Genomic DNA, 24,611 nt, shown 5'->3' on the forward strand with positions numbered 1-24,611 from the left:
TCACAGGGAGACTACAGCCTAAAAATGGCGGCCTCCGCGAGGAAGGCCGCGATGGCGGTGCGTTCGAGTTTGGGCCGGCACGTTGCTTTTGTCCGAAGAGTTCCCTGGACCGCGGCCGCCAGTGAGTGAGGATGGAGAAAGGGTTTTAACGTTTAGGCCAACGTGGTTGTCAAAAAGTGATTTTTAGGGCCGCAGAGGTGGCTCAGGGTAGGGCATATGCTTTGCATGCAGCTGACCTAGGATGGACCTGGGTTCGGTCCCTGGCGTCCCATATGGTCCCCCAAGCCAGGAGAGATTTCTGAGCGCAGAGCCAGGAGTAAACCTCTGAGCATCACCGGCCCCCAGAAAGGTTTAGGTGGTCATTACTGTCTTGCTTATGACCTTGGAGGAAAATATGTAAAGTACTAAAATATAATAATATTTACATATATTGAGGATATTTGGTGTGGTTTTCCTAATGTGACATTATTAGTATAGTTTAAATTTTATCTAGTACCTTTAACGATAAATATGTTGAATTGAGGTCATTTTGTATGTTTAGTTGATTCAGATAATGTTGTCATTCACGTACTCAGCCAGGAGGAACCCCTGAGCATTACCGGGTGTGGCCCAAAATCCAAAAAAGAAAAGAAAAAGAAAAAGAAAAGAAATGGTTTAGGTGGTCATCGTCTTGCTCCTGACCTTAGAGGAAAAATAATCATATATATATTGAGGATATTTAGTGTGTTTTTCCTAATGTAACATTATTATTATAGTTTAAATTTTATCTAGTATTTTAACAATAAATATGTTGAATTCTATCAAATGTTTTTCCCTCCAAGAATTGAGGTCATTTTGTATGTTTAGTTGATTCAGATAATGTTATGTCATTCATATACTCATAGCCAGGAGGAACCCCTGAGCGTCACTGGGTGTGGCACAAAAATTTAAAAAAATAAGAAAGAAATGGTTTAGGTGGTCATCATTGTCTTGCTTCTGACCATGGAGGAAAAATATGCATATATATTTATATATTAAAAAATACTCATATTCATATATGTTTTGTAATCACAAACATAAAAAAATGAAGCCCAATCCTGTGAGCTGGACTCCTACTTAGTACTAATCTCTTAGAGTGTATATTAGGTTACAAGGAAGCTTTGAATCTTGTGCTCCAAACGGGATAAATAGTCAGTAAATGATAGTTACTTTTACCAGTACTAAAATAGAATCTATGGGAGGGTTAGCAAAATCATGGGAATCTTAATCCACATTGACTGGAGGAAGTGGTCCTGCTTGCAGCTTTGAGATCAGATGTTTTTACATCTGTTTACCAATAACTACACCTTTGCTCTTGTTTCTGTGGAAACACCCTGGGTTGATTTCTGGCACAGCAAATATAAGTAAATAAAAATCCATGTCACTTATGATTATCTTGGGACCACACCCAGCGGTGCTAAGGAGTTGCTCCCGGTTTAGTGCTGGGATCTCTGACAGCTTTGGGGAGGTTGAGTGGGGGAATCTTGCTGTATTGAACCAGACCTGGGCCAGGCTCTTCAGTCATCTCCCCCAACCTTTTGTTTTCAGGTTTGTAGATATGGATGTGTCAGATTAAGGAGGAATAGTTTGTGTAATTTTGTGGTCCATATATGAGTAGAATGATAGATTTGTCTTGTCTCTCACCCTCTGGGTATATTCTGGGTGAAGCCCAAGCCTAGAATAGCTCTAGGTAAGGCTTAAGGAAAGCCTGGAGGGGTTCAGTAGATTTCCAGATGCAAATTATCAGGCCATAATGGACTGGTTTAAAATCCTCTATAAAAAGATTGTGCATAAATACAAGTTTGAAATAATTGAGGTTCATTTATTCATTCATCAGATACTTAAGGATTATCTACGTGGTGGTGGGCATTATTCTTGGTGCTTGGAGCTATTTTATTTGGGGGGGGGTAACAATGGCAGATGATTTTGAGAATGGTTATTACTACCTACCAGAATTATTTGGCTTTCTCTCTTTTCTATTTTTTTGGGCCACACCCAGTGGTTTTCAGGAGTTACTCTTGGTGCTGTGCTCAGAAATCACTCCTGGCAGGCTCATGGACCGTGTGGGATGCCAGGGATTGAACCTGGGTCAGCTGCATGCAAAGCAAATGCCCTACCCTCTGTACAATTGCTCCAGCCTTTCCTTCCTTTTTTTTTTTTTTGAGAGGAGTGGAATATTTTCTAGAATTTTAATCTCTGGTTTATTAAATTAAAAAAATTGATTGGGGGGCCACGCCCAGCTGTTCTTCTGAAGGGCTCAGGGGACCACATAGGTTTTGGGGGATTGAACCCAAGTTGGCCATGTGCAAGGCATGCACCCTACTTGCTGTACTATATCTCTAGCTCCTAATACCTGGCTTAAGATATGTCTTAGACCTTTTCTTTTAATTTCCTCATACTATGTTCCATGAGATTATGGTTTTGTTGTTTTGATTTTGTTTTTTTTTTGGGGGGGGCACAACTTGTGGTGCTCAGGGGTTACTCCTGGCTTTGCACTTGGGAATTACTTGGAGGACCATATGGGATGCCAGGGATTGAACTTGGCTGGCCATATGCAAAGCAAGTGCCTTACCAGCTGTACCAGTAGCTCCAGCCCAGTTCTTTGAGATTCGGATCTTGCCACCTGGTTTGATTATTATCAGCTCTATTTAAAAATTTAGCCCCGATGGGTTGAAGAATCTTTCATTTGTTTGTTCAGAAAACGATCACCTGTGTGGCCTCATAAAATTAACATTCATATTTGCTTATGGTTATTGTTGGAGTGAGAAAACAGAAACAACACATGTAGTCAGTTGTTAAACAATGAATTTTAGATGAACTGGGGGATTGTGCAGGCAATATGGAATGCAAGTCAGCTAAAGTACAAGCATTATGGTTCAGTTGATGAAAAGTTCATATTTCTGGGCCCGGAGAGATAGCACAGCGGCATTTGCCTTGTTAGCAGCCAATCCAGGACCAAAGGTGGTTGGTTCTAATCCCGGTGTCCCATGTGGTCCCCCGTGCCTGCCAGGAGCTATTTCTGAGCAGACAGCCAGGAGAACCCCTGAGCACTGCCGGATGTGGCCCAAAAAAAAAAATTCATATTTCTTTATTTGGGGGGGCACGGTATGGGCACACACCAAGCTATGCTATTCACGGCTTACTTCTGGCCCTGTGTTCAGGAATGACTCCTGGCTATGATTCCTGGCCATGCTAGGAGTAGGTTTAGCCATGCCAAGGCAGGTTGCCTTCATCCCTGTATTATGTCTCTAGTTTTTGGACAGAGGAGATTGAGTTTTTTGTCTTTTCAGACAATAATAGTTGCATTTGGCTGAAATTTTAAAGGCTAATTAGGTAGGAGACAGGTTACTGACATTTCAAGGGGAAAGGATGACATAGAAATTTAGGAATAGGGCTGAAGGAATAGCACTGTGGCTAGTATGTTTGCCTTGCAGACAGTTGACCTGGGTTTGATCCCTAAGGATCAATGTTTGGGCACAGAGCCAGGAGTGATCCCTGAGCATTGCAGGGTGTGCCCCTTCCCCCCAAAAAAGAAGAGATATAGGAAGGAATTCATAGGGTATGGAATTTTATTTGCTGCCCTTGAGAGTAACTAGAGGGGCTGGAGAGATAACATGGAGGTAGGGCGTTTGCCTTTCATGCAGTAGGTCATCAGTTTGAATCCCAGCGTCCCATATGGTCCCCCTTGCCTGCCAGGAGCAATTTCTGAGCGTGGAGCCAAGAGTAACCCCTGAGCACTGCCAGGTGTGACCCAAAAACCACAAAAAAAAAAAAAAAAAAAAAAAGAGAGAGAGTGACTAGAGAGCAATAGGAAACAAAACAGTACCTTTTCTTCCTTCCCTCCCTCCCTCCCTCCCTCCCTCCCTCCCTCCCTCCCTCGCTCTCTCCCTCCCTCCCTCCCTCCCTCTCTCCCTCCCTTCCTTCCTTCCTTCCTTCCTTCCTTCCTCTGCACACAGGAATTACTTCTGGTAGTGCTGAGGGTGCCATATGGGATGCAGGGATCGAATCTGAGTTGAGAGTATGCAAGTCAATATCTTACTGTATTATCTCTCTCCAGATCCAAGAACACAATTTAGAGTGCTGATTTCCAACCTTGTATATAAATTTTTGTGTTTGTTTTTGTTTTGGGGCCATACCCTGTGGTGCTCAAGGGTTACTCCTGGCTCTGTGCTCAGAAATCACTTCTGATAGGCTTGTGGGGACCATATGGGATGCCATGAATCGAACCTGTGTGGGTTCCGGGTTGGCCACTTGCAAGGTAAACACCCTACTGCTGTGCTATTGCTCTGGCCCTTTGTATATACTTTAAATCAGAAAAAGGCAAGGGATTTCATATGAGATTTCATTTGGAAACATAGTAAGCAACATACCAAGTTGTAGTTGTTTTGTCTTAGGGATAATTTTCCATGTGCTGTGCATATTACTTGGTGTGATGAAGACACTGTTTGCTGGGTCTGAAAACAGCTTTTGTAGTCTCTTTGCCACGTGCCCTGATCTATCAGATTGCTACTTTATTGTCACTATCAAAGCTATTTCCTAAAAGTTCTTTCCTTTTCTTTTTTCTATCTTTTTGTTTTGTTATGTTTTGTTTTGGGGGCCATACCAGGCGGCACTCAGGGATCACTCCTGGCTCTGCTTAAAAATCAATCTAGGCAGCCTCAGGGAACCATATGGGATGCCAGGGATCGATCCTGAGTCAGCTGCCTTCAAGGCAAGCACCTTACCCGCTGTGCTAAAAGTAAAAAGCACCGTATTAGATCCAGGGTTTTAGATTCGAAAGCTGCCTCTTACTGTAGCCCAGCTACTTCCAAATTCTGAGGCTTCAAAGAAATGCTAAGTAGCTCATGTTCAGGAATAATTCCTTTGATTTCTATTTACAATCTCAAATGAAAAGTGCAAAATTGCATTCATTACCTTTTTTTTTTTTTTTTTTTTTTTTTTGGTTTTTGGGCCACACCTGGTGATACTCAGGGGTCACTCCTGGCTATGCGCTCAGAAATCACTCCTGGCTTGGGGGACCATATGGGATGCCGGGGGATCGAACCACCAGTCTGTCCTAGGTTAGCGTGTGCAAGGCAGATACCCTACCACTTGTGCCACTGCTCCAGCCCCTACATTCATTGCCTTTTATATGTTTCTTCTCCCATACAGGTCAGTTGAGAGAACACTTTGGTCAGTTTGGTCATATACGGAAGTGCTCCCTACCTTTCGTGAGTATTATTTTAACGAGGGCATTTTATTTTTACTTTTATTTTAAAGTAAAGCATTCATGTTAAGCTCAGGGATCACTCTTGGCGGGGCTTGGGATCAACGCTAGATTGGTTTCGTGCAAGGCATTACCTGCTGTACTGTTGTTCCACCCCACAAAAATAGTTGTTTTTTATTTTTTCTTAATTTTAGGGGAGGGGAGGAGAGGAAGTGGGAGGAAACAAAAAATAGTTTTTTGTTGTTGTTTATTTATTTTTTTTGGTTTTGGGGCCACACCCGGCAGTGCTCAGGGGTTACTCCTGCTGTCTGCTCAGAAATAGCTCCTGGCAGGCACGGGGGACCATATGGAACACCGGGATTCGAACCAACCACCTTTGGTCCTGGATCTGCTGCTTGCAAAGCAAATGCCGCTGTGCTATCTCTCCGGGCCCTGTTGTTTATTTTTTGAAGTAAAAGCTTAATTATTTGGAGGTACTGAGGAAGAAAATAAGAAATAAAAAGTAATGCACGTTAGAGAGAGCACCCCAGTACAGTACAGTTCAAGTAGGAAAGTCCCCATTTCAAATGGGGAGAGGCAGGCGACATGTACATGAGGTCACCATGAACATAGGCCCAGGGAGCACATTTGACACAAAAATGGCTTTTATTGAAAGAGATTTACTTAGAGAAGTATGAGAGGAGAGGAAGAGAGGAATACATACATGCTCAAGAGAGAACATAGGCTTTTCCAAAGTGGAAAAAAGGCTTAGAAATTTTCTTAAAAAAGTGTTGTTGAGGGCCCGGAGAGATAGCACAGCGGTGTTTGCCTTGCAAGCAGCTGATCCAGGACCAAAGGTGGTTGGTTCGAATCCCGGTGTCCCATATGGTCCCCCGTGCCTGCCAGGAGCTATTTCTGAGCAGACAGCCAGGAGTAACCCCTGAGCACCGCCGGGTGTGACCCAAAAACCAAAAAAAAAAAAAGTGTTGTTGATAATTGTGTTACTTTTTTTTACTGCTGTATAACACAAATTACCACAACTGTTTGGCTATAAGCAATGCACATATTTTTGTCCTGTTGTTGGGGACTGCAGCTTCGCTGGATATCCCAGGGTGCAGTAGCTCCTCCAGTTAAACTCCAGGTGTCAGCTCAAGCTGTGGGGTCCATGAGAACTGAGAAAGAGGATTTCCTGGCTCCCTTAAGACTGTTGGCAGGACTCGGGCTCTGCTTCCAGCCCACAGGCATTGCACTTTCTTATTCCCTGCTTCCCTGAGGCTCCTGCCAGCAGACAGGGTTTCCTTCCCTCGGCTGCTTAGACAACTCACCCAGTTCATCAGTTCTGCAGAGAAGCATGTCGCAGATTCTGTCTAGATCCAGAGCAGGGACTTAGATTAGGAGGTAGTTGAAGTCTGTGAAGAACATGGACACCTAGAATTCTGCGTGCTACAGGATTCTTGGGAAAACGTAAAATGGGTGGAGAGTATTTCATCATAAAACAGATTGGTTAAGAATGACTTATTTTGGGACCGAAGAGATAGCATGGAGGTAGGGCATTTGCCTTGCATGCAGGACGGTGGTTCTAATCCCGGCATCCCGTAAGGTCCCTGGAGCCTGCCAGGAGTGGTTTCTGAGCATAGAGCCAGGAGTAGCCCCTGAGCGCTGCTGGGTGTGGCCCGAAAACCAACCCCCCCCCCCCCCAAAAAAAAGAATAACTTATTTTAAGATTTTTTCTTACAGAGTATCATCTTATTTGTTTGGTCTTTTTGGGCGACACTCAGCTATTCTTAGATTCTTAGGGCTTACTCTTGGCTCTGCATTCAGGAATCACTCTTGGCAGACCATGTGGGATGCTGAGGATCAAACCCAAATTGGCCGTGTGCAGAGGCAAGGGCCTAATCTGCTGTACTCTATCTCTGGCCCTTAAACTTTTGATTTTGAAAATACAAGATAATTTAGGTAGTGCTGTATATTGATTAGAGATATTATTTGCCTGTTTGGGCAAGGAGTGCCCCAGCACTAAAAATGTTTTCTCACTCATTGTTGCAGTGATGGGGAGCAGGACACATATGCTTGGTTGTGGGATTGTACATTTATGGTGTTTACACGCCTGGCAGTGCTTTTTAGGACTCACATGTCTTAGATGCAATGCCCAATAGTGCGTGCTTTCCAGGATGCACTCTAGTTGGAGTACATTCTGCTCGCTATGCTGACACATCTTTTAGTTGAAGTGGGACTTATCAAAGGTCACACACCCTACTTGTGGTCACATACACAAACTTTTGCACATACACTTTTGCCCCGGAGGTCACACAATCTGTTGGGATGCCAGGAGCCTCATGTACTGCTGCTGCATGTGTGACACCAGGGGATTGAATTTGTGACCTGAATGAATCCTTGTAGGGCAGATGCTTTGTGCTAGAGCCTGTTGAAAATTTTCACATAAGCTAATTTACAAATGGAATGACAAGTATTGTTTTTTGGCACAGGATGACATAGTTTTACAAACTACATGAAGCTAGATAGTGGCAAGTCTTTTTCCTAGTCTTCATCATGAACATGATTGTTATGGTAGTGGTTATCAGTATGATAGTTTGAGAATACAGCGAAGTTCTGAGGCTTAATTTTCTAGATTGAAGAAGTGAGAACAATATTATTCTTTTATTTTTTTTTTTGGTTTTTGGGCCACACCCGGTAACGCTCAGGGGTTACTCCTGGCTATGCTCTCAGAAGTTGCTCCTGGCTGGGGGGACCATATGGGACGCCGGGGGGGGGGGGGGGGGGATGGAACCGTGGTCCTTCCAAGGCTAGCGCAGGCAAGGCAGGCACCTTACCTCTAGCGCCACCGCCCGGCCCCACAATATTATTCTCTTTTTTTTGTTTTGTTTTTTGGGCCACACCCGTTTGACGCTCAGGGGTTACTCCTGCTATGTGCTCAGAAATCGCCCCTGGCTTGGGGGGACCATATGGGACGCGGGGGGATCGAACCGCAGTCCTTCCTTGGCTAGCGCTTGCAAGGCAGACACCTTACCTCCAGCGCCACCTACCCGGCCCCACAATATTATTCTTAATGTAATCAAAGATTTTTGCCCATAATTTACTTCTCCAGTGGTAGCAGATGAACAGAATGGAAAAATAACTCTAAGGAATGGTGTGGGGAGCCAGCAGAGTGAACATGTATTAGTTTCATTTTTTTAAGTTCAAGTGGGTCAGTCACTTGCAAGGCAAGTACCCTATCTGCTGATATAGCTAGGTCAGTGCTTCTCCAATAGTGGGGCATGCCCCCTAGGGTGGGGCACGAGTCTCCATAAAGGGGGGCTCATTTGACCTCAGCAAACAGTCATAGTAAGCTAAGCCCCGTGTTTATGTCTCTGTATGTCTTTGGAGCTGAGAGTTGCTGTCTCCTGCTTCAAAAAGCTATGCGTTGCAAAACGTGCTCATTGTAGCCATTAATCCAGATGTCACCTCTGAGTAAAAAATCAGCTCAAAGGGCTGGCAAGGTGGCATTAGAAGTAAGGTGTCTGCCTTGCAAGTGCTAGCCAAGGAAGGACCACGGTTCGATCCCCCGGCGTCCCATATAGTCCCCCCAAGCCAGGGGCAATTTCTGAACGCTTAGCCAGGAGTAACCCCTGAGCATCAAACGGGTGTGGCCCGAAAAACAAAAACAAAAAAAAATCAGCTCAAATTATGACATATTTTTGTTTTGCAGGTTAAAGTTTTTCTTAATATAAGTTACTATTTACAGTCGCGCGGGAGGCACGAAAAATGTTTTCTTCTTCCTAAGGGGGCATGACCGAAAATAAATGAGAAGCACTGAGCTAGATTAACATTTGCTTAAGATGTTTGTGACCCCATTTTGGCAAATGGAAAATTTGGTAGTTTGGAAGCTCATGGAAACATTTTCTAGTTCATAATTTATCTTTACCCTGAACTTTGAATTTTTAGGATAGAGAGACTGGCTTTCACAGAGGTATGGGCTGGATTCAATTTTCTACAGAAGAAGAACTTCATAATGCACTACAGCAGGAAAATCATATTATTGATGGAGTAAAGGTAAGTATTTTTCTTATCACATGAACTTTCTAGATATTAATGACTAGAACTTGGGAAGATTTTGGGAAGAAGGTGTTGAGCAACACCCGGCTCTGCAACTGGTGGTGCTCACTGTGGCTCCATGCCAAGATAGAACTCAGTTGAGCTCCAGCCCAATCTCTTTCTCTCTGGCCCTGGTTTATAATTTTCGGTTGACATTCAGGGAGTCTTAACAAGAAGACAAATTCTCTTCAAATGCCAGTTTTACTTTCCTTTTTTGGTTTTTGGGTCACACCCAGCAATGCTTAGGGTTACTCCTTGCTTTGCACTGTGGAATCATTCGTGCCAGTGCTCAGGGGACTAAACCTGGTTGGCTATCTGCAAGACATGCACCCGACTCACTGTATTATTGCTCCGCCCCCTAAGTGCCAGTTTTCAGTTTCAGTATTTTTTGTTTTCTTTTCTTGCATTTCTTTTCTTTGCATTTTCTTTTTTTTTTTTGGTTTTTGGGCCACACCCGTTTGACGCTCAGGGGTTACTCCTGGCTATGCGCTCAGAAATCACCCCTGGCTTGGGGGACCATATGGGACACCGGGGGATCGAACCGCGGTCCATCCGCTTGCAAGGCAGACACCTAACCTGTAGCGCCACCTTCCCGGCCCCTAAACTTTGCATTTTCTAATTTTTTTTCTTTTCCAGCTCCATGTTCAAGTTCGAAGACCAAAACAAGGGGCTCAAACAACCGATGAAGAGAAAGATTTTTAAGACTGCCACTGTATATTAAATAAAGTAAACAAAACCAATTTTTGTCTAAATGTTTTTATTCGAAACAAAGAGTTGCACCAAGCAAGACTTTCCCCACTCCGAATTAAAACAGCACAACAGGGGCGGGTTTTATTTGGCAGGATCGTTCCAATATGTGAACATCCTTCTTACTGTGGTTGGGGTAATAAGCAGTCGTTCTTATGCAAAATATTAACCCCAAAGTACTAATGTCACAAAAGAAAATGGTCTCAATTTCATTGTGTGTGGGTTATGTTCTATAAATGCCAAAAGGTGGGAGGACAAATACAACCCATTCTTTAAAAAAACTAATTCAACATAGTTTTCCATCCCCTCTTTCTCTTAATAAAAAGTAGCACTGGGTCTGACACCAGGTTTGTTTTTTATCCTGGTTGTTTAGGTAAAGCATTGCCCTATGTGACTTGTATCACTAGAGTAAGTTACAGTTCATTCCCTCTAGAGAGAGGTGTCTATTCCTTCCTTCTCTTCTTGCCTTCATGCTCATGTTCCTTGGGGCGGTTGCTATCTGAAGGTCTTTTTGAGCCACCGTGCTGTTTGGCTTCTTCCAAAAACTTGTCCAAACCAAAAGGATCTTCTTCAAACTGAACTGGTCCTTCTCGGCCTCTTTGCCTGCGATCTGATCCAGAAAACTCCTTATCGGGAACAAATCTAAGAGAAAAAAGAGAGTCCTATGAACTACTTGATTTTCATTAATGCAACCCTGAAATTGAGTTGTCTGCCCTGGTACCTGTTGGTCTTTATCCTGGCTTCTAGGTCATCACCATACATGTCTTTGTCCAGATTTTTACTGGGTCTGTATATGTTCTGGGCCATATCTTTACCACCTCTCCATGGCTGATCATAAACATTATAAATTTCATCTTCTCCACCTGCAAAACCACTGTCCATACCCTATGGAAAAAATCAGTGACAGTCAAGAAAATATATTAAAAATTGATTAAGCTTACTTGAGGAATAGAATTGCTCACAGCTCACTTTTTTGTATGTTTGTTTTTGGGTCATACCCAGCAGTGCTCAGGGCTTACTCCACTCCTGACAGGCTCGTGGGACCATATGGGATGCTGGGATTCGAACCATCATCCTTCTGCATGAAAGGCAAACGCCTTACTCCATACTATCTCTCTGGCCCCACAGCTCACATTTTAACAACCAACTGCAAATTTAAGAGATTTTGATTGGGGGTTGAAGTGAGTACAATGGGTAGGTTTTTTTTGCATGCAGCTGACCTGGGTTCAGGCCCTGGTATGCCATAATTCCCTGAACATGGCAGGAGTGATTTCAGGGTGCAGAGCCAGGTAAGAGTAAGCAAGACCTGATCACAACCAGGTGTGCACCCTATTCCCAAAGGAATTTTTTTTTTGGACTACACCTGGCCCTGCAGGCTCGGTGGACCATTTGGGGGGCCAGGGATCGAACCCAGGTAGGCTGCGTGCAAGACAAAGGCCCTACTGCTCTGTTATTGCTCTAGCCCATCCCAAAAGATCTTGATGAAACTCTTTCATTAAGCAGACAAACATCTTTATTATCCTTGTTTTTGTGGGGCACTCCTGGCTCTGAGCCAAGGAATCATTTCTGGAAGTACTCTCTCTTCAGCCCCATCCTTGGGTTTTTTGTTTTTGTCTATCTTTTTTGGGTCATACCCTTCAGTACTCTGGGCTAATTCCTGGGTCTGTGCTCAGGGATCACCCTTCCTTGACTGGGTTCAGGGGACCATAAGGAGTGCTGGGGATTAAATCCTGATCAGTACCATCTCTGTTGTACTATTTTTCCAGCCCCCATTCTTGGGTTCTTTTGTTGTTGTTGTTGTTTTGATTTGGGGCCACAACTGGTGGTGCTCAGAAGTTGCTCCTGGCAGGCTCAGGGGACCATATATCCAGGATGCTAGGGATCGAACCTGGGTCCATCCCAGGTAGGACGCATATAAGGCAAACAAACGCCTTACTACTATGCTATCTACTCCAGCCTCTCATTTTTGGGCTAAGATTAATATACTCAGGACTGGAGCAATAGTACAGTGGGTAGGGCATTTGCCTTGCACATGGCTGACCCGGTTCCATTCTGGCATCCATTTTGGTCTCCTATGCTCACCAGGAATGATTCCCGAGTACAGAGCCAGGAATAGCCCCTGAGAACTGCTGGGTACAGCCCAAACATAAAACTAAAACAACAACAAAAAAAGATTAATAGTATACTCAAACTATTTTGACTTTGAAGTAAAAATTATATTGAAGAAATATTAGTTACAAGATATGTAATTGACAATTTCAATATTTATATTCATGTGTTCCATAATTTCACCATAATCCTAAAAATATAAAGAAAAGAATATATACCCTTTATTAATTCCTTTTTTGCTTTTTTGGGCTGTTGGTGATCAAACCTGGGTTAGCCGCAAGCAATGTGAACACCTTATCCACTCTTTGGCTCCTCTGTTTTTAAAAACCAATGACTGACACCCAGGGCCAACCAAATATCTTCATAAGTATTTTCATTTTATATCAATGCCTCAAATTTTAGGCAACTGTGCTAAAATCAGAGCTGTTTCATGTTATAAGCTTTTTTCTTTTATCAATTACTTAAATAACTAATAATCAGCGCATTAGGATCATCTTTGGATTGCACTATTCTTGTACTACTCTGGCTTGGAGCTCTGGAGTTGTCTCCTGGCTGTGCTTTAGGGAACCTTTGTGGAACCAGGAATTGAATTTTATGGGCAAAACTTGAATTCCTATTCTCAGAGTCATCTCCCTATCCTTCATTCTACTTGTACCTTAACTGCTAATAGAAATTAGATTTTTGTCGCCATACCAAAATATCTTAGGTTGAGCCAAATATATGATACTCATTTTCTTTTTCTTGAGGTGTGGCATTCCTATCAATACTTAAAATATGCCATTTTTCAATTGCTCATACCTTGGTTTGACTGAAGAGCCTCTGGTCATACTGAATATCGTTGGAAGTCCGAGGGTTGGGCACACCAAGTGCAATAACTTCACTGATATCTCGGTTTTCATTTCTCTGAAGTTTAGACCTGTTTTGAAATACATGTTACTAATGGAAAACTCTTCAAAGACAAGCTGAATTTCAATGTTAAAGCCAACCTCAGAGGCAAAGGAAGTAAATGAGTTCTCTTATGAACAGAGAATATTTGAAAATGCATAATCAGGGTAGTCCTTACAGCATTCAGATGCAAGACTGACTTAAGAGGCAAGTTTTACAATCAGGCTGTTCTGGTACTGAAAGAACCACCACATGACTCATTCTTGACATGCTGTCTTTAATGTATGCAACTGTCTAACAACCGTGCTGGGATATAAATTTGCTATGGTCTGTATTTGTGATTATGAGCGCTAGTGGGGAGAGGACTGGATACATCTGGTGCATCACCTGAGTCACTGTCGATAAGCTAGAATAATTTTTTTTTAAACCTCACTATATTTTGCAATTTAATCCTAGCATTTTTGGAGGATTTGGGGTCAAAACTGTCATTACTTGGGGGCTCAGTGCAATACTTGGAGATTAATCCAGTGTTGCTCAAAGGAGAACATGAGGTGTTAATTGATCAAGCCAGATCTCTTGAATGTCTGCCAGTAGTTGGAGCTAGCTCCCACCCCACCACACCCCATTCTAGGATTCTGAGAAAAACCTGTCAATGGGTGCTGATGTTCAGATTAATTAAAATTCTCCTCCTATTTGAATATGTATGTGATCTACATAAAAGAAGATCATAGAATCATAATTTTACCATAAGTTTGGGTCTTAGAGTGATTTTTTTTTTTTGGTGTGGTTTTTGGGTCACACCCGGCAGTGCTCAGGGGTTATTCTTGGCTCCAGGCTCAGAAATTGCTCCTGGCAGGCACGGGGGACCATATGGGACGCCAGGATTCGAACCAATGACCTCCTGCATGAAAGGCAAACGCCTTACCTCCGTGCTATCTCTCCGGCCCCTCTTAAAGTGATTTTTAAGATAACCTGTCTTCATTTAATCACAAGTTGTTTATAGTTTATTTTTCCTATCTTCTCTCAGTCACTTTACTAGTCTTAAGCCCAATTATTCTAGAGGGCCATTATAATTTCAGGAATTTCAGACTAATAATGTTATTAACTATACACATTCATGATTCATTCCATTCCTCTACAATGTATTTATGCATCACTCTAAATTCAGATTTTTTTCAACACCAGAGAGATATGAAATAAATATGTCACTAGATAACAAAGAACACCTTAGTGAGAATCTTTTTTTTCCTTTTTGATCATTAGGCCATACCCAGCAGTGTATGCAGGGCTTATTCCTATCTGCTCTCAGGGGCCATTTCTGGTGGGCTCAGAGGATCATATGGGATTACAGGGATCGAATCTGGTTTAAACTATGTGTGAGGCAAATGTCTTAGCCACTCTATCAGTCCAGCCCTAATATTACACCATTTCTTTAGTTTCTCAAGAGTTTCAGTCTCCTTAGTTTTCGCTAAATCACAATCTGTACTTTATTCTGTCTCTGTTCATATATTCAGTTTGTTTTATACAATTTTGTTCAAGAGTATTTTTCCACGCCATTTTATATTATAGCTTAGTCTTCAGAATTAGGACGTTAAAATGGTCGTGGGAAGTAGATTCTTTAATTTTTAATAAAGCTATACTATATATTTATATATATTCTATAGATATTTTATACTCTTGTATATAATATTTTTATATAAAAGGATTTCAAGATATGTATGCAGTTTATTTCTTGTAAAGAGAATAGGAAAATAACATCTCTCTCACCATTTAAACTAGGAATATAACAAATGGAACAATCCTCGTTTCTTTTTCCCCTCCTCTCACCTCGTTTCTTTGGGGCCCAAATATGGCAGTGCCCAGGGTTACTCCCAGCTCTGTGCTGTGGTGGGGTGGAAATCAGGAAGTGCTAGGGATTCCCGGTCTCCTTCATGCACAGTATGAGCTCAGTGCAGTCCTTGCACTATTTTCTTAACACAAACGATCTCAATTTCCTTTTATTTATCCCCATCTTTGTCATTCTATATACTTGACAAGGTGACAAAAGAAAAGATCACACTAGGGAAAAGACCATTTCTCTGCTAAGACAAAGTATTTAAATAAAAGAAATTAAGTTATGATTTACCAAGTTATCAAACTAAAGAAAGGGAGAGAAATACAACTGGCCTTAGTAGATTAATCTGCTTTCTACGAAGTTTACAAAGGTTACTCTTCGGAATATTAATTCACCTTGACTAGTACCTTCCTGTCCCCAATCCATACTCCCATGAAGGCCATTCTGGATCACACTGTGGAGCATCCACGGGACAGAGAGGTAGGCCCAAAGTGCTCTGACAAATTAAGTTGAGCATCTGGATGGATGGCAGTATACTTTAGACAGTTCTACAGTGGGCTTCTCAGGAATCAGGAAACACCAGTGCCCCGCCCTGCCCACACCGACATCCAGAGAAGAGGGACCCTGGACACTTACACACAGAAAGTTTGCCCCCTATAAAGCTGACTCCACCTGCCTAAGATATTGCGCTGCCCACTACCCTCTCCTGCTCCAGGCACAGATTACCAACTTGTTCTGTATTTCTCTACTTCTCTATCCCAATAGGATCTCACATTTCTTCAGATTTTGTTGTCTTTGGGTTTTTTTTTTTTGTTTTTTGTTTGTTTGGGTTTTTTTGTTTTGTTTTTTGGGCTACACCGGCGTTGCTCAGGGGTTACTCCTGGCTGTCTGCTCAGAAATAGCTCCTGGCAGGCACGGGGGATCATCTGGGACACCGGGATTCGAACCAACCACCTTTGGTCTTGGATCGGCTGCTTGCAAGGCAAATGCCGCTGTGCTATCCCTCCAGGCCCGTTGTCTTTGTTTTTGAGTCACACCCTGGCAATACTTTTGACTCTGCAATAAGGAATCACTCCTGGTAGTGCTCAGTGGATCCGATGAGAATGCTGGAGATACAACCTGTGTCAGCTACGTGCAAAGCAAACGCCCTTCCCACTGTACTATCACTCGGGCCCCACACTTCTTCAGATTACCTCACACATACAAGTCCAGTTTTTCTATAAGCAGCTAGAACACCCACCTGCCTGCCCCCACTTCTAGAAGTCCAATGCACTTCTCCCTGAGATTAACAGGAATTCCTAATGTAGGAGTCCCCGAGGGAAGAGGGTCCTATGAGTTAGACCTCCACCCCCAACGCTTTCCAATATAAAGCAGATAGTTGCGCAGACAGATGGGACCTCCAGACCCACAAGTCCCTCCAACTGGCCCCCACCCCTTTTCTCCCTACCCTCACATAATCATTATTGCTTCATCTTGCAAGTTTCCCCTAGATGCCTTCCCAACAGGCCAAGCAGCCAGAGTAGACACCTACGAAACTGACCATGGGCACAGGAAGAGCCGATGCAGCAATGGTGGCCCCAGGAGGATGGTGAGCACCAGCACCTACCTCTTATCCGGAGCTGCCCTGGAAAGATTTCGGTCATGTTGTCTCTCTTTCCGCCTGTCATGCCGGATTTCATCCCTCTCGCGTGCCTCTCCATCCTCTGTGTGCGACAGGTAGAATTGGAAATCACCTCATGTTCTTTCCCATTCATATTTGAAACTAGAGAACTCTCTTTTGTACATCAGAAAACTCTGTGAGTCTCCTGTATCAAGCACTTGCAATTAGTATAAATTCATGTGAGTTCTAGAATTGTGAATGCAGCAAAAGTGTATAGGGGTAAAGAAACACATATATTTAATAACTGAACTCATCAAAGTGGTAAAGTGGATTGATAGAGAGCAGACAGATGGGCAGGTGGGTGATGTTAACTTTGTTTTTTGTTTTGGTTTTTGGGTCACACCCGGCAGCGCTCAGGGGTTACCCCTGGCTCTATGCTCAGAAATTGCCCCTGGCAGGCATAGGGGACCATGGGATGCCGGGATTCGAACCACTGTTCTTCTGCATGAAAGGCAAACGCCTTAACTCCATGCTATCTCTCCGGCCCCAATGTTAACTTTTTTTAAAGAGCTAACTGCAGAGGGGGACAGGAAGAGAGCTAAATAGGCTGGAGCACGTTCTTTGCATTTAGGAACACCCAGGTTTAATCCCTGTTACCATCTGGTTCCCTGAGCACTATCAAAGTGTCCCTCTAAAGCAAACACACATAATATAACTACAGAATTCAGGTGGTGGAGATACAGGAGTTTGTACAATATGTATTTTAAATTTTTCAAAATTTCAGGGAAACAAGAATCAAGCAGTTTCCATTGACACTATCAGAGACTATGTCTGAATAAAGGACTTGTTCATAATTCACGAGGCTAGCCACTGTGAGGTCTGACTACTTCTTATGTCCATTACCAAATTCTCTTTCCTGTCCAAAGTGAATGAACATACAGTGTAATCAAAAGAAAGAGATTTGGACTTAACCTGTCTGGCTTAAAATCCTAGGGTTTTTTTTTTTTTGTTTTTTTTTTTACCAGATTAGCAGTGTGATCTTGTGTGGGTAATATTTCCATAATCAAATTAGCAATATATTCTGTGCAGCTAAATAAGTGAAAAGGCCTGGATTGTTTTATCATATGAAGTAACAAAATTATCCAGTTGGAGAACTCACTTCTCTTCCTAAGTATTTCTCTTTTTGATTTTTGGGCCACATCAAGAATTGCTCAGAGGTTATTCTTGTTTCTGTGCTTGTGGCTGCCCCTGGTATTCAGAACACAGGGCTCCTGCATGAAAAGTACTAGCTCCAGTCCCCTAAAATCTTTCAATCCAGATTTTCTAAATAATTATTTTAAACTGTTATTTAAAGCATTGGTTTAGAACAGGTGTCGGCAACCTGCGGCTCCGGAGCCGCATGCGGCTCTTTTGAAGGCTTGCCGCGGCTCCGGAGCCGATGTCATAAAAAAAAAATACTGCTTTAATCTCAGCTCCGCTTCTCTCCGCTATATCTATAGCAGTGAGGCGGAGCTGAGGAGCGGAGCCAATGGAGGCAGCCGTACCTGGTGACGTATATAGCATTAAGGTAAGAAACAATATATGCAGTGTTATATTTGTTTTAAATGTTGCAATGGTTTTGCGGCTCCCAGTTTCCTTCGGAAACGGGTCCAAGTGGCTCTTTATGTCTGAAAGGTTGCAGACCCCTGGTTTAGAACGTCATTTATAGTTGAGTTTTAGAACAATCCCAACACCAGTGTCAACTTCCCTCCACCATGTTCTCAAAGTCCATCCTATACCTCACCCTTCCGTCCTGCCACCTTACTAGCCGCTTTTCAGATTCTGTTGCTCAAGAATGGGTTTCATGATTTCAGTGTTGATGACTCCATGGTTTGGATATTTAGTTCTGGCCTTCCTTAACACCGCCAATGTACCTGAATCCCCTTGATTCTTTCCCACATTATTTCACAGATGTCTTTCTCTCCCTTCACTTTATTTCTTTCCTCTCCTCACTATACTCTGGGGCCAAGAGCTTGTTTTCTAAGCTTTAAGAAAATTAAAATAAAAGAAAATCAAGCCCATCAGTAGCATAATAAGCAATTTAAAAAGTGTATTACTTGATATTTAAAATAATACTATATGGCTCCTGAGGCTGCCAGGAACAATTTCTGTGCATAGAGCCAGGAGTAATCCCTGAGCGTTATAGGCTGTGACCAAAAAAAAAAAAAAAAAAAAACCCAAATAAAATAATACTATAGGGCCAGAGTGATAGCACAGCGGTAGGGCATTTGCCTTGCATGCAGCCAATCCGGCCTCTATCCCCAGCATATCATATGGTACCCTGACCCTGCCAGGAGCATATCTGAGTGTAGAGCCAGGAACAATCCGTTAAGGCCGCAGGGTGTGGCCCAAAAACTAAAAAATAAAATAATGCTATAGCAGTGGGTAGGGCATTTGCCTAGCAAGCAGCTGACCTGAATTTGATTCCTGACATCCCATATGGTCCCCAGAGCACTGACAGGAGTTAATTCCTGAGTAATGCTGGGCGTGGTCCAAAAAAACAGAACAAAAAGCCTTATAAGGGCCAGAAAGACAGTACAACTGGTAAAGCACTTACTCCGTATTTGACCAATCCTGATTTGATCTCTGCCATCATACCATGTCCCCCTAGCACATCAGGGCTAATTCCTGAGCACAGAAGATCAACCCTGGCTAGGTATGACTAAAACCTCTCCCCTCAATAAATTAAGTACTTATAGTGTAGGTACTTAAGATTCACGTTTAAATATTCCTTTTCTGCCGTTTTAGCTATGTAAATCGGGGTTTGCTGTCATTTAAAAGCTATCTACACTCTCAACCAGCTTCCTAAGCAGTGCTCAGGGAGCCAGGAGGACAATGCAGCAATACTTAGCCAAGTGGGCTGTACAGTTAGATGCCAGGAACAATGGATGAGGGCTACTCAGGCTCTGAGATGCTGACGATCACCACAGTTACATCAGTGGTATTCAGCAGCCTCCGGGGCTACCTGAGCACCAAAGGATATGCAGTGCTGGAGACTGAACAGGCATGCAATGCAATACTAACTCTCTTTATATTTTACTCAAATGTCTATGTTACATTTGTTTGCAGTAATACAAGGGATTTCTAAAACAAGACCTGTTCACAAAATAAATCCATTAATGCAATGAGTAAATTGTACCTTTCTCCACATGAGTTTTGATCCCAGCTCTTCTCTCCCTGGCTTTCTGGGCCATTTCTCTAAGCTTCTCTTCATGTTTCTCCTTTTCTTTTTGAGCCATTTTCCTCTCGACTTGAGCACGCATTTCCACTGCTTCACGAGCCTGTTAGTAAAGCCAGAAATTAAAACACCCTGACTAAATAAAGTCGGGCTTGAAAGAGCAGTTATACAGAATTCAGATGTTACTGCTAATTAAAACAAAAATTCTTTTTTTTTGTTTGTTTTGTTTTTGGGCCACACCCAATGATGCTCAGGGGTTACTCCTTGGCTATGTGCTCAGAAGTCACTCCTGGCTTGGGGGACCATATGGGACACTGGGGAATTGAACCGCAGTTCGTCCCAGGCTAGCTCAGGCAAAGCAGGCATCTTACCTTTAGCACCACCGCGCCGGCCCCAAAACAAAAATTCTTGTCTCTGAAAAGCCTGTCTGACAGACATCACACACTTTATTTGGGTAGACATATTAGTTGTTGAAACTAGTGACCCAAATCAATTCTATAAGTCAGGGATTCAGTCAGAGAGGGAGGAGGAGGTATGGGGGCATCTGGTCTACAGGCTTTGTGGTCTGGCCCTGATACAGAACAGGTAAGACAGGTATGGTTCATGTCAGATGCCGCAGCCCATTTGCTTAAATTGTATGACCCACAAATCTAATGTCACAAATATTCAGGAATGGGGTGAAGAAACTGATCACCAGAACGTTGGTTTACGTCTACAACTGAGCACAGGCAGAAAGGTGATGCCCAACAAGGGCATTCTCTTATATCTCAGAATATCACCAGGTAACAACTTACAAATGTTTAAGAGCATTACACAATTAAATTCTAACAGACCAACCTTCCGATCAGCAATGTAGAGCGCTTCAGCCAGTTTCGCAAAATTTTCATTGATGTGAACGGTCTGTAGTCCTCTTCCGTCAGCAGCCAGACGTTTGTCTAATGGAATTGTATAACCCTAGCACAGGAGCAAACAACAGAATCACAAAGAGTAACAATAGAGGCTTGCTTGTTAAATTTAGGGGTTGGGGATAGTACAGTGGTTCGATTCTTGGGCTTAATCTCAGTATCACATTATCCACTGAGCACAAGTGGGTGTGACCTTGTATCAAACCACTGATCTGGTTGGCCAGTGGAATCCCTGGACTTCATAAGCATTGTTTTGAAAGGCATTCCCCCAAGTTAAGATTTAAATACCAATTTAAAGCTAACTAATGTTTTAAAGTTTTATCTGCCTTCATAGTTATGCAATGGTAGCAAAAACTAACACTGAACTCATCATGTTAAAACATAAAATTGATTGTTAAAACATTACAGTTAAGGTTTTAACTTTCACCACAGACCTATGAGCTGGTAACACTTGTTTCTATTTCAGAGATGAAGATATTGAGGCAGAGAGCTTAGGTTATATCTCCAGTGTCAATATAGTAAATACATAAGCTAGAATTCAAACTTGGGCAAGTGTGACTTTCAAGACCAAGTTCTAGGAAAACAAATTCTCATATGAAAAATGATGTTTATAACTGTGGATTATAAAAAATGACTATCAATTAAGTAAATATAATAGTCATAGCAAAGGTGGAACACAACATTAAAATCATAGTATGTATAGGTAGTTTAATCTGTCATGCTTTAAATTCAATCTGTTTTTGCCGTAGGTTGCCACTCCTGGCAGCAATGACCATGAAAAGCAGGGAGTGAGCCCTGAACTCTCATATACAAAGCATGCCTTCATGCTGAGTCACTTCCCTGGGCTGCTGACCTGTTTAATTCTGCACCCTGTTTTAACAACTCAAATATCCATGTAATTTTCAGGCTTAGCTAAATTTTTCTAGATTTCTTCCTAGATTCTCTAATGCTGGCCTGGAATCGTCAAAGTGGTAAAGCTCTAAGTTCAATTCCTGGCATCACAGAGCTCCCTGTATAGCCAAATTTTGTGTAGATTGGATGGTTCAGTTGCTGAAGCACTACTGGGAGGATTAAACTTCTAATCCATGTTGCTGTGTTTTTTTCCCCCAGTGCCAGACAGGAATCCAAACCAGAATCATATATATGCAAGTCATGTCTTACCACTGAGCCATACCCAGGCCTCATGTTCTTTATTTACAATAAAGTATTACAGAATCATCACAAGATGCCACATAGTTAAACAATAATAACCCATATTAGACCATCCAAAACTCTTTGTATTAAGATAAGCATCTTTAAGTATTAAGTTATATTTACTTTATTATTTTTTGTTTGTTTGGGGCACTCCTGGTTCAGGGTTCAGGAATCAACCCTGGCAGTCAGATATTGGGAGAATATATAGGATGCCGTGTCTCCAGCTCCCAAATTATACTGTTATATTTAATTCTTGGATGAAATATGATTTGGGATAACGAGAATGTATGAGGAAAATGGAGAGCCTGTCTAGAGTACAGGCGGGGGTCGGGTGGGGAGGAGGGAGACTTGGGACATTGGTGATGGGAATGTTGCACTGGTGATGGGTGGTGTTCTTTACATGACTGAAACCCAAATACAATCATGTATGTAATTAAGGTGTTTAAATAAATTTAAAAAAATTAAAAAAAATATGATTTGGGAAAAGAGACAATAGTGATTAGTATCACAACAAGTGATTTATTCCAAAACTTATTAAAAATTCTTCATAACTCTAAAAACTTTGGTGATTAGCAAAGATAGAAAAAGTTTAAATAGGGGCCGGGTAGGTGGCGCTGGAGGTAAGGTGTCTGCCTTGCAAGCGCTAGCCAAGGAAGGACCGCGGTTCGATCCCCCGGTGTCCCATATGGTCCCCCCAAGCCAGGGGCGATTTCTGAGCACATAGCCAGGAGTAACCCCTGAGCGTCAAACGGGTGTGGCCCAAAAACCAAAAAAAAAAAGTTTAAATAGGGGCCAGAGCGACAGCAGTAAGGCAATTGCCTTCAAGAAGCTGCTCAGAACGGACCTGGGTTTGATCCCCGGCGTTCCATATGGTCCCTGCCAGGAGCTATTTCTGAGCACATAGCCAGGAGTAACCCCTGAGCATCACCAGGAGTGGCCCCAAAACAAAACAAAACAAAAATTTAAATAGTGTATACGTACTGTGTTATAAACATAAGCAAATAATGAAAAATTAAAGAACTAAGGAAAATTAAAGCTGAGGAAACATGTAGAAACTCGGGGATCAATACCCAGTACCACGCTGGGAGCAGCCCCTTACGCCCATCTGTGTATGCCCCAAAGCCAGAGCCCAAATCCAGCAGAACAAGAAAAATTCCACTGTATATATGCCTAAAACATCTGTTTTGTCACATTTGATTTGTTTTAATTTCTTTCAGAAATAATTTTAGGTATAAATTTGAGATCTTCAAAAGAAAACTTGTTTTTCATTGTTGTAACTTCGTTTCATTTCTTTTTTTAATATAATTTTTATTTTAATCATAGTTGCTTACAGATCATTCACAGTAATATTTTAGGTACATATTAACATTGAATCAGGGGATCATTTCATTTCTAATACTACTACTAAGATACTAGAAACTACAATTCTACTGTTAAGACTGTGCCTTGATACTGTTGCCTTCCTCACACCTATATTCATTGCAGCGCTATTTACAATAGCCAGACTCTGGAAACAACCAAAATGCCCTTCAACAGATGAATGGCTAAAGAAACTGTTATATATATGCACAATGGAATATTATGCAGTCATCAGGAAAAATGAAGTCATGAAATTTTCCTATACATGGATGTATTATGTTGAGTGAAGTAAGTCAAAGAGAGAGAGACAGACACAGAATAGTGTCTATGTGTTTTAAGAAAAATAAAAGACATTATTAAAATAATGCCAGAGACAACAGAGATGAGGGCTAGAAGGACTGCCTCACGATAGGAAGCTTGCCACAAAGAGTGGTGAGTACAGTTAGAGAAATAACTGCACTGAGGACTATCTTAACAATGTCAATATGTGAGGGAAGGAGAAAGCCTGTCGTAAATACAGGTGGGGAGGCTAGGGAGATGGGGGCATTGGTGATGGGAATGTTGCACTGGTGAAGGGCAGGTGTTCTTTTTATGACTGAAACCCAACTACAATCATGTTGTAATCAAGGCGCTTAAATAAAGATGTTAAAAAATAAAAATAGGAAAAAAAATAAATAAAAATAGGGCCCAGAGAGATAGCACAGCGGCGTTTGCCTTGCAAGCAGCCGATCCAGGACCAAAGGTGGTTGGTTCGAATCCCGGTGTCCCATATGGTCCTGTGCCTGCCAGGAGCTATTTCTGAGCAGATAGCCAGGAGTGACCCCTGAGCAACGCCGGGTGTGGCCCAAAAACCAAAAATAAATAAATAAATAAATAAAAGTAAAAGTGTTATATGTTCCTTTTTAAAACAAACAACATTTAATGGAATGAGGTTGTAGTTCTTTTATGGCTGTTTTCCAGTACCTTAAAAAAAACTGTTAAAATTGTTTTTAGGGCTGGAGAGATAGCACAGTGGTAGGGTGTTTGCCTTGCATGCAGCCAATCCAGGAGAGATGATGGTTTAAATCACGGCATCCCATCTGACCTCCCAGCCTGCCAGGAGCAATTTCTGAGCACAGAGCTAAGAGTAACCCCTGAGTGGAGCCGAGTGTGACCGCCCCCCCCAAAAAAACCCAAAAATCAAAATTGTTTTTGTAACAACTTAATTACCTTAGCATTTTTCCAATTTGAAATACATGGAGGAATCTTCCATTCTTGCTGTTCTTTCACAGTCATCTGAATTAAGGAAAAAAACAACGAAGAGGAAACATCTTTAGATTTGTAATCTAATTAAAAACACATTTTCAATCTTCCTTTTCAAAGACAGTTCTATATAGTGACAAACAGATTTAGTAAAAGCCAAATTGCCATTTGTTCGGTAAAACTACACATGCTTATGGTTCCATTTCCAAGTGAGAATTCTATAA

General features: G+C 42.2%; 2 protein-coding genes across 2 annotated transcripts in view; one reads left to right on the plus strand and one right to left on the minus strand.

The window, feature by feature from the left end:
• The window catches only part of SLIRP (SRA stem-loop interacting RNA binding protein), a 49,588-nt gene extending 39,557 nt beyond the window's left edge, over positions 1–10,031 (plus strand). The window contains exons 2-5 of the mRNA XM_049770522.1: positions 7–121; positions 5,170–5,228; positions 9,146–9,253; positions 9,932–10,031. Of these exons, the coding sequence (XP_049626479.1) occupies positions 25–121; positions 5,170–5,228; positions 9,146–9,253; positions 9,932–9,997 (330 nt within the window). The 5' untranslated portion in view covers positions 7–24 and the 3' untranslated portion in view covers positions 9,998–10,031. The remainder of the gene's footprint in view (positions 1–6; positions 122–5,169; positions 5,229–9,145; positions 9,254–9,931) is intronic.
• Positions 10,032–10,035: 4 nt separating this feature from the next.
• Positions 10,036–24,611, minus strand: part of SNW1 (SNW domain containing 1) — a 47,193-nt gene continuing 32,617 nt past the window's right edge. The window contains exons 8-14 of the mRNA XM_049770543.1: positions 24,355–24,420; positions 20,525–20,641; positions 19,649–19,790; positions 16,477–16,573; positions 12,950–13,067; positions 10,764–10,927; positions 10,036–10,684 (exon numbers count right to left, since the gene is read on the minus strand). Coding sequence (XP_049626500.1) covers positions 10,486–10,684; positions 10,764–10,927; positions 12,950–13,067; positions 16,477–16,573; positions 19,649–19,790; positions 20,525–20,641; positions 24,355–24,420 — 903 coding nt within the window. The 3' untranslated portion in view covers positions 10,036–10,485. The remainder of the gene's footprint in view (positions 10,685–10,763; positions 10,928–12,949; positions 13,068–16,476; positions 16,574–19,648; positions 19,791–20,524; positions 20,642–24,354; positions 24,421–24,611) is intronic.

Source organism: Suncus etruscus, chromosome 3, assembly GCF_024139225.1.
Source record: "Suncus etruscus isolate mSunEtr1 chromosome 3, mSunEtr1.pri.cur, whole genome shotgun sequence".
Lineage (NCBI taxonomy): Eukaryota > Metazoa > Chordata > Mammalia > Eulipotyphla > Soricidae > Suncus > Suncus etruscus.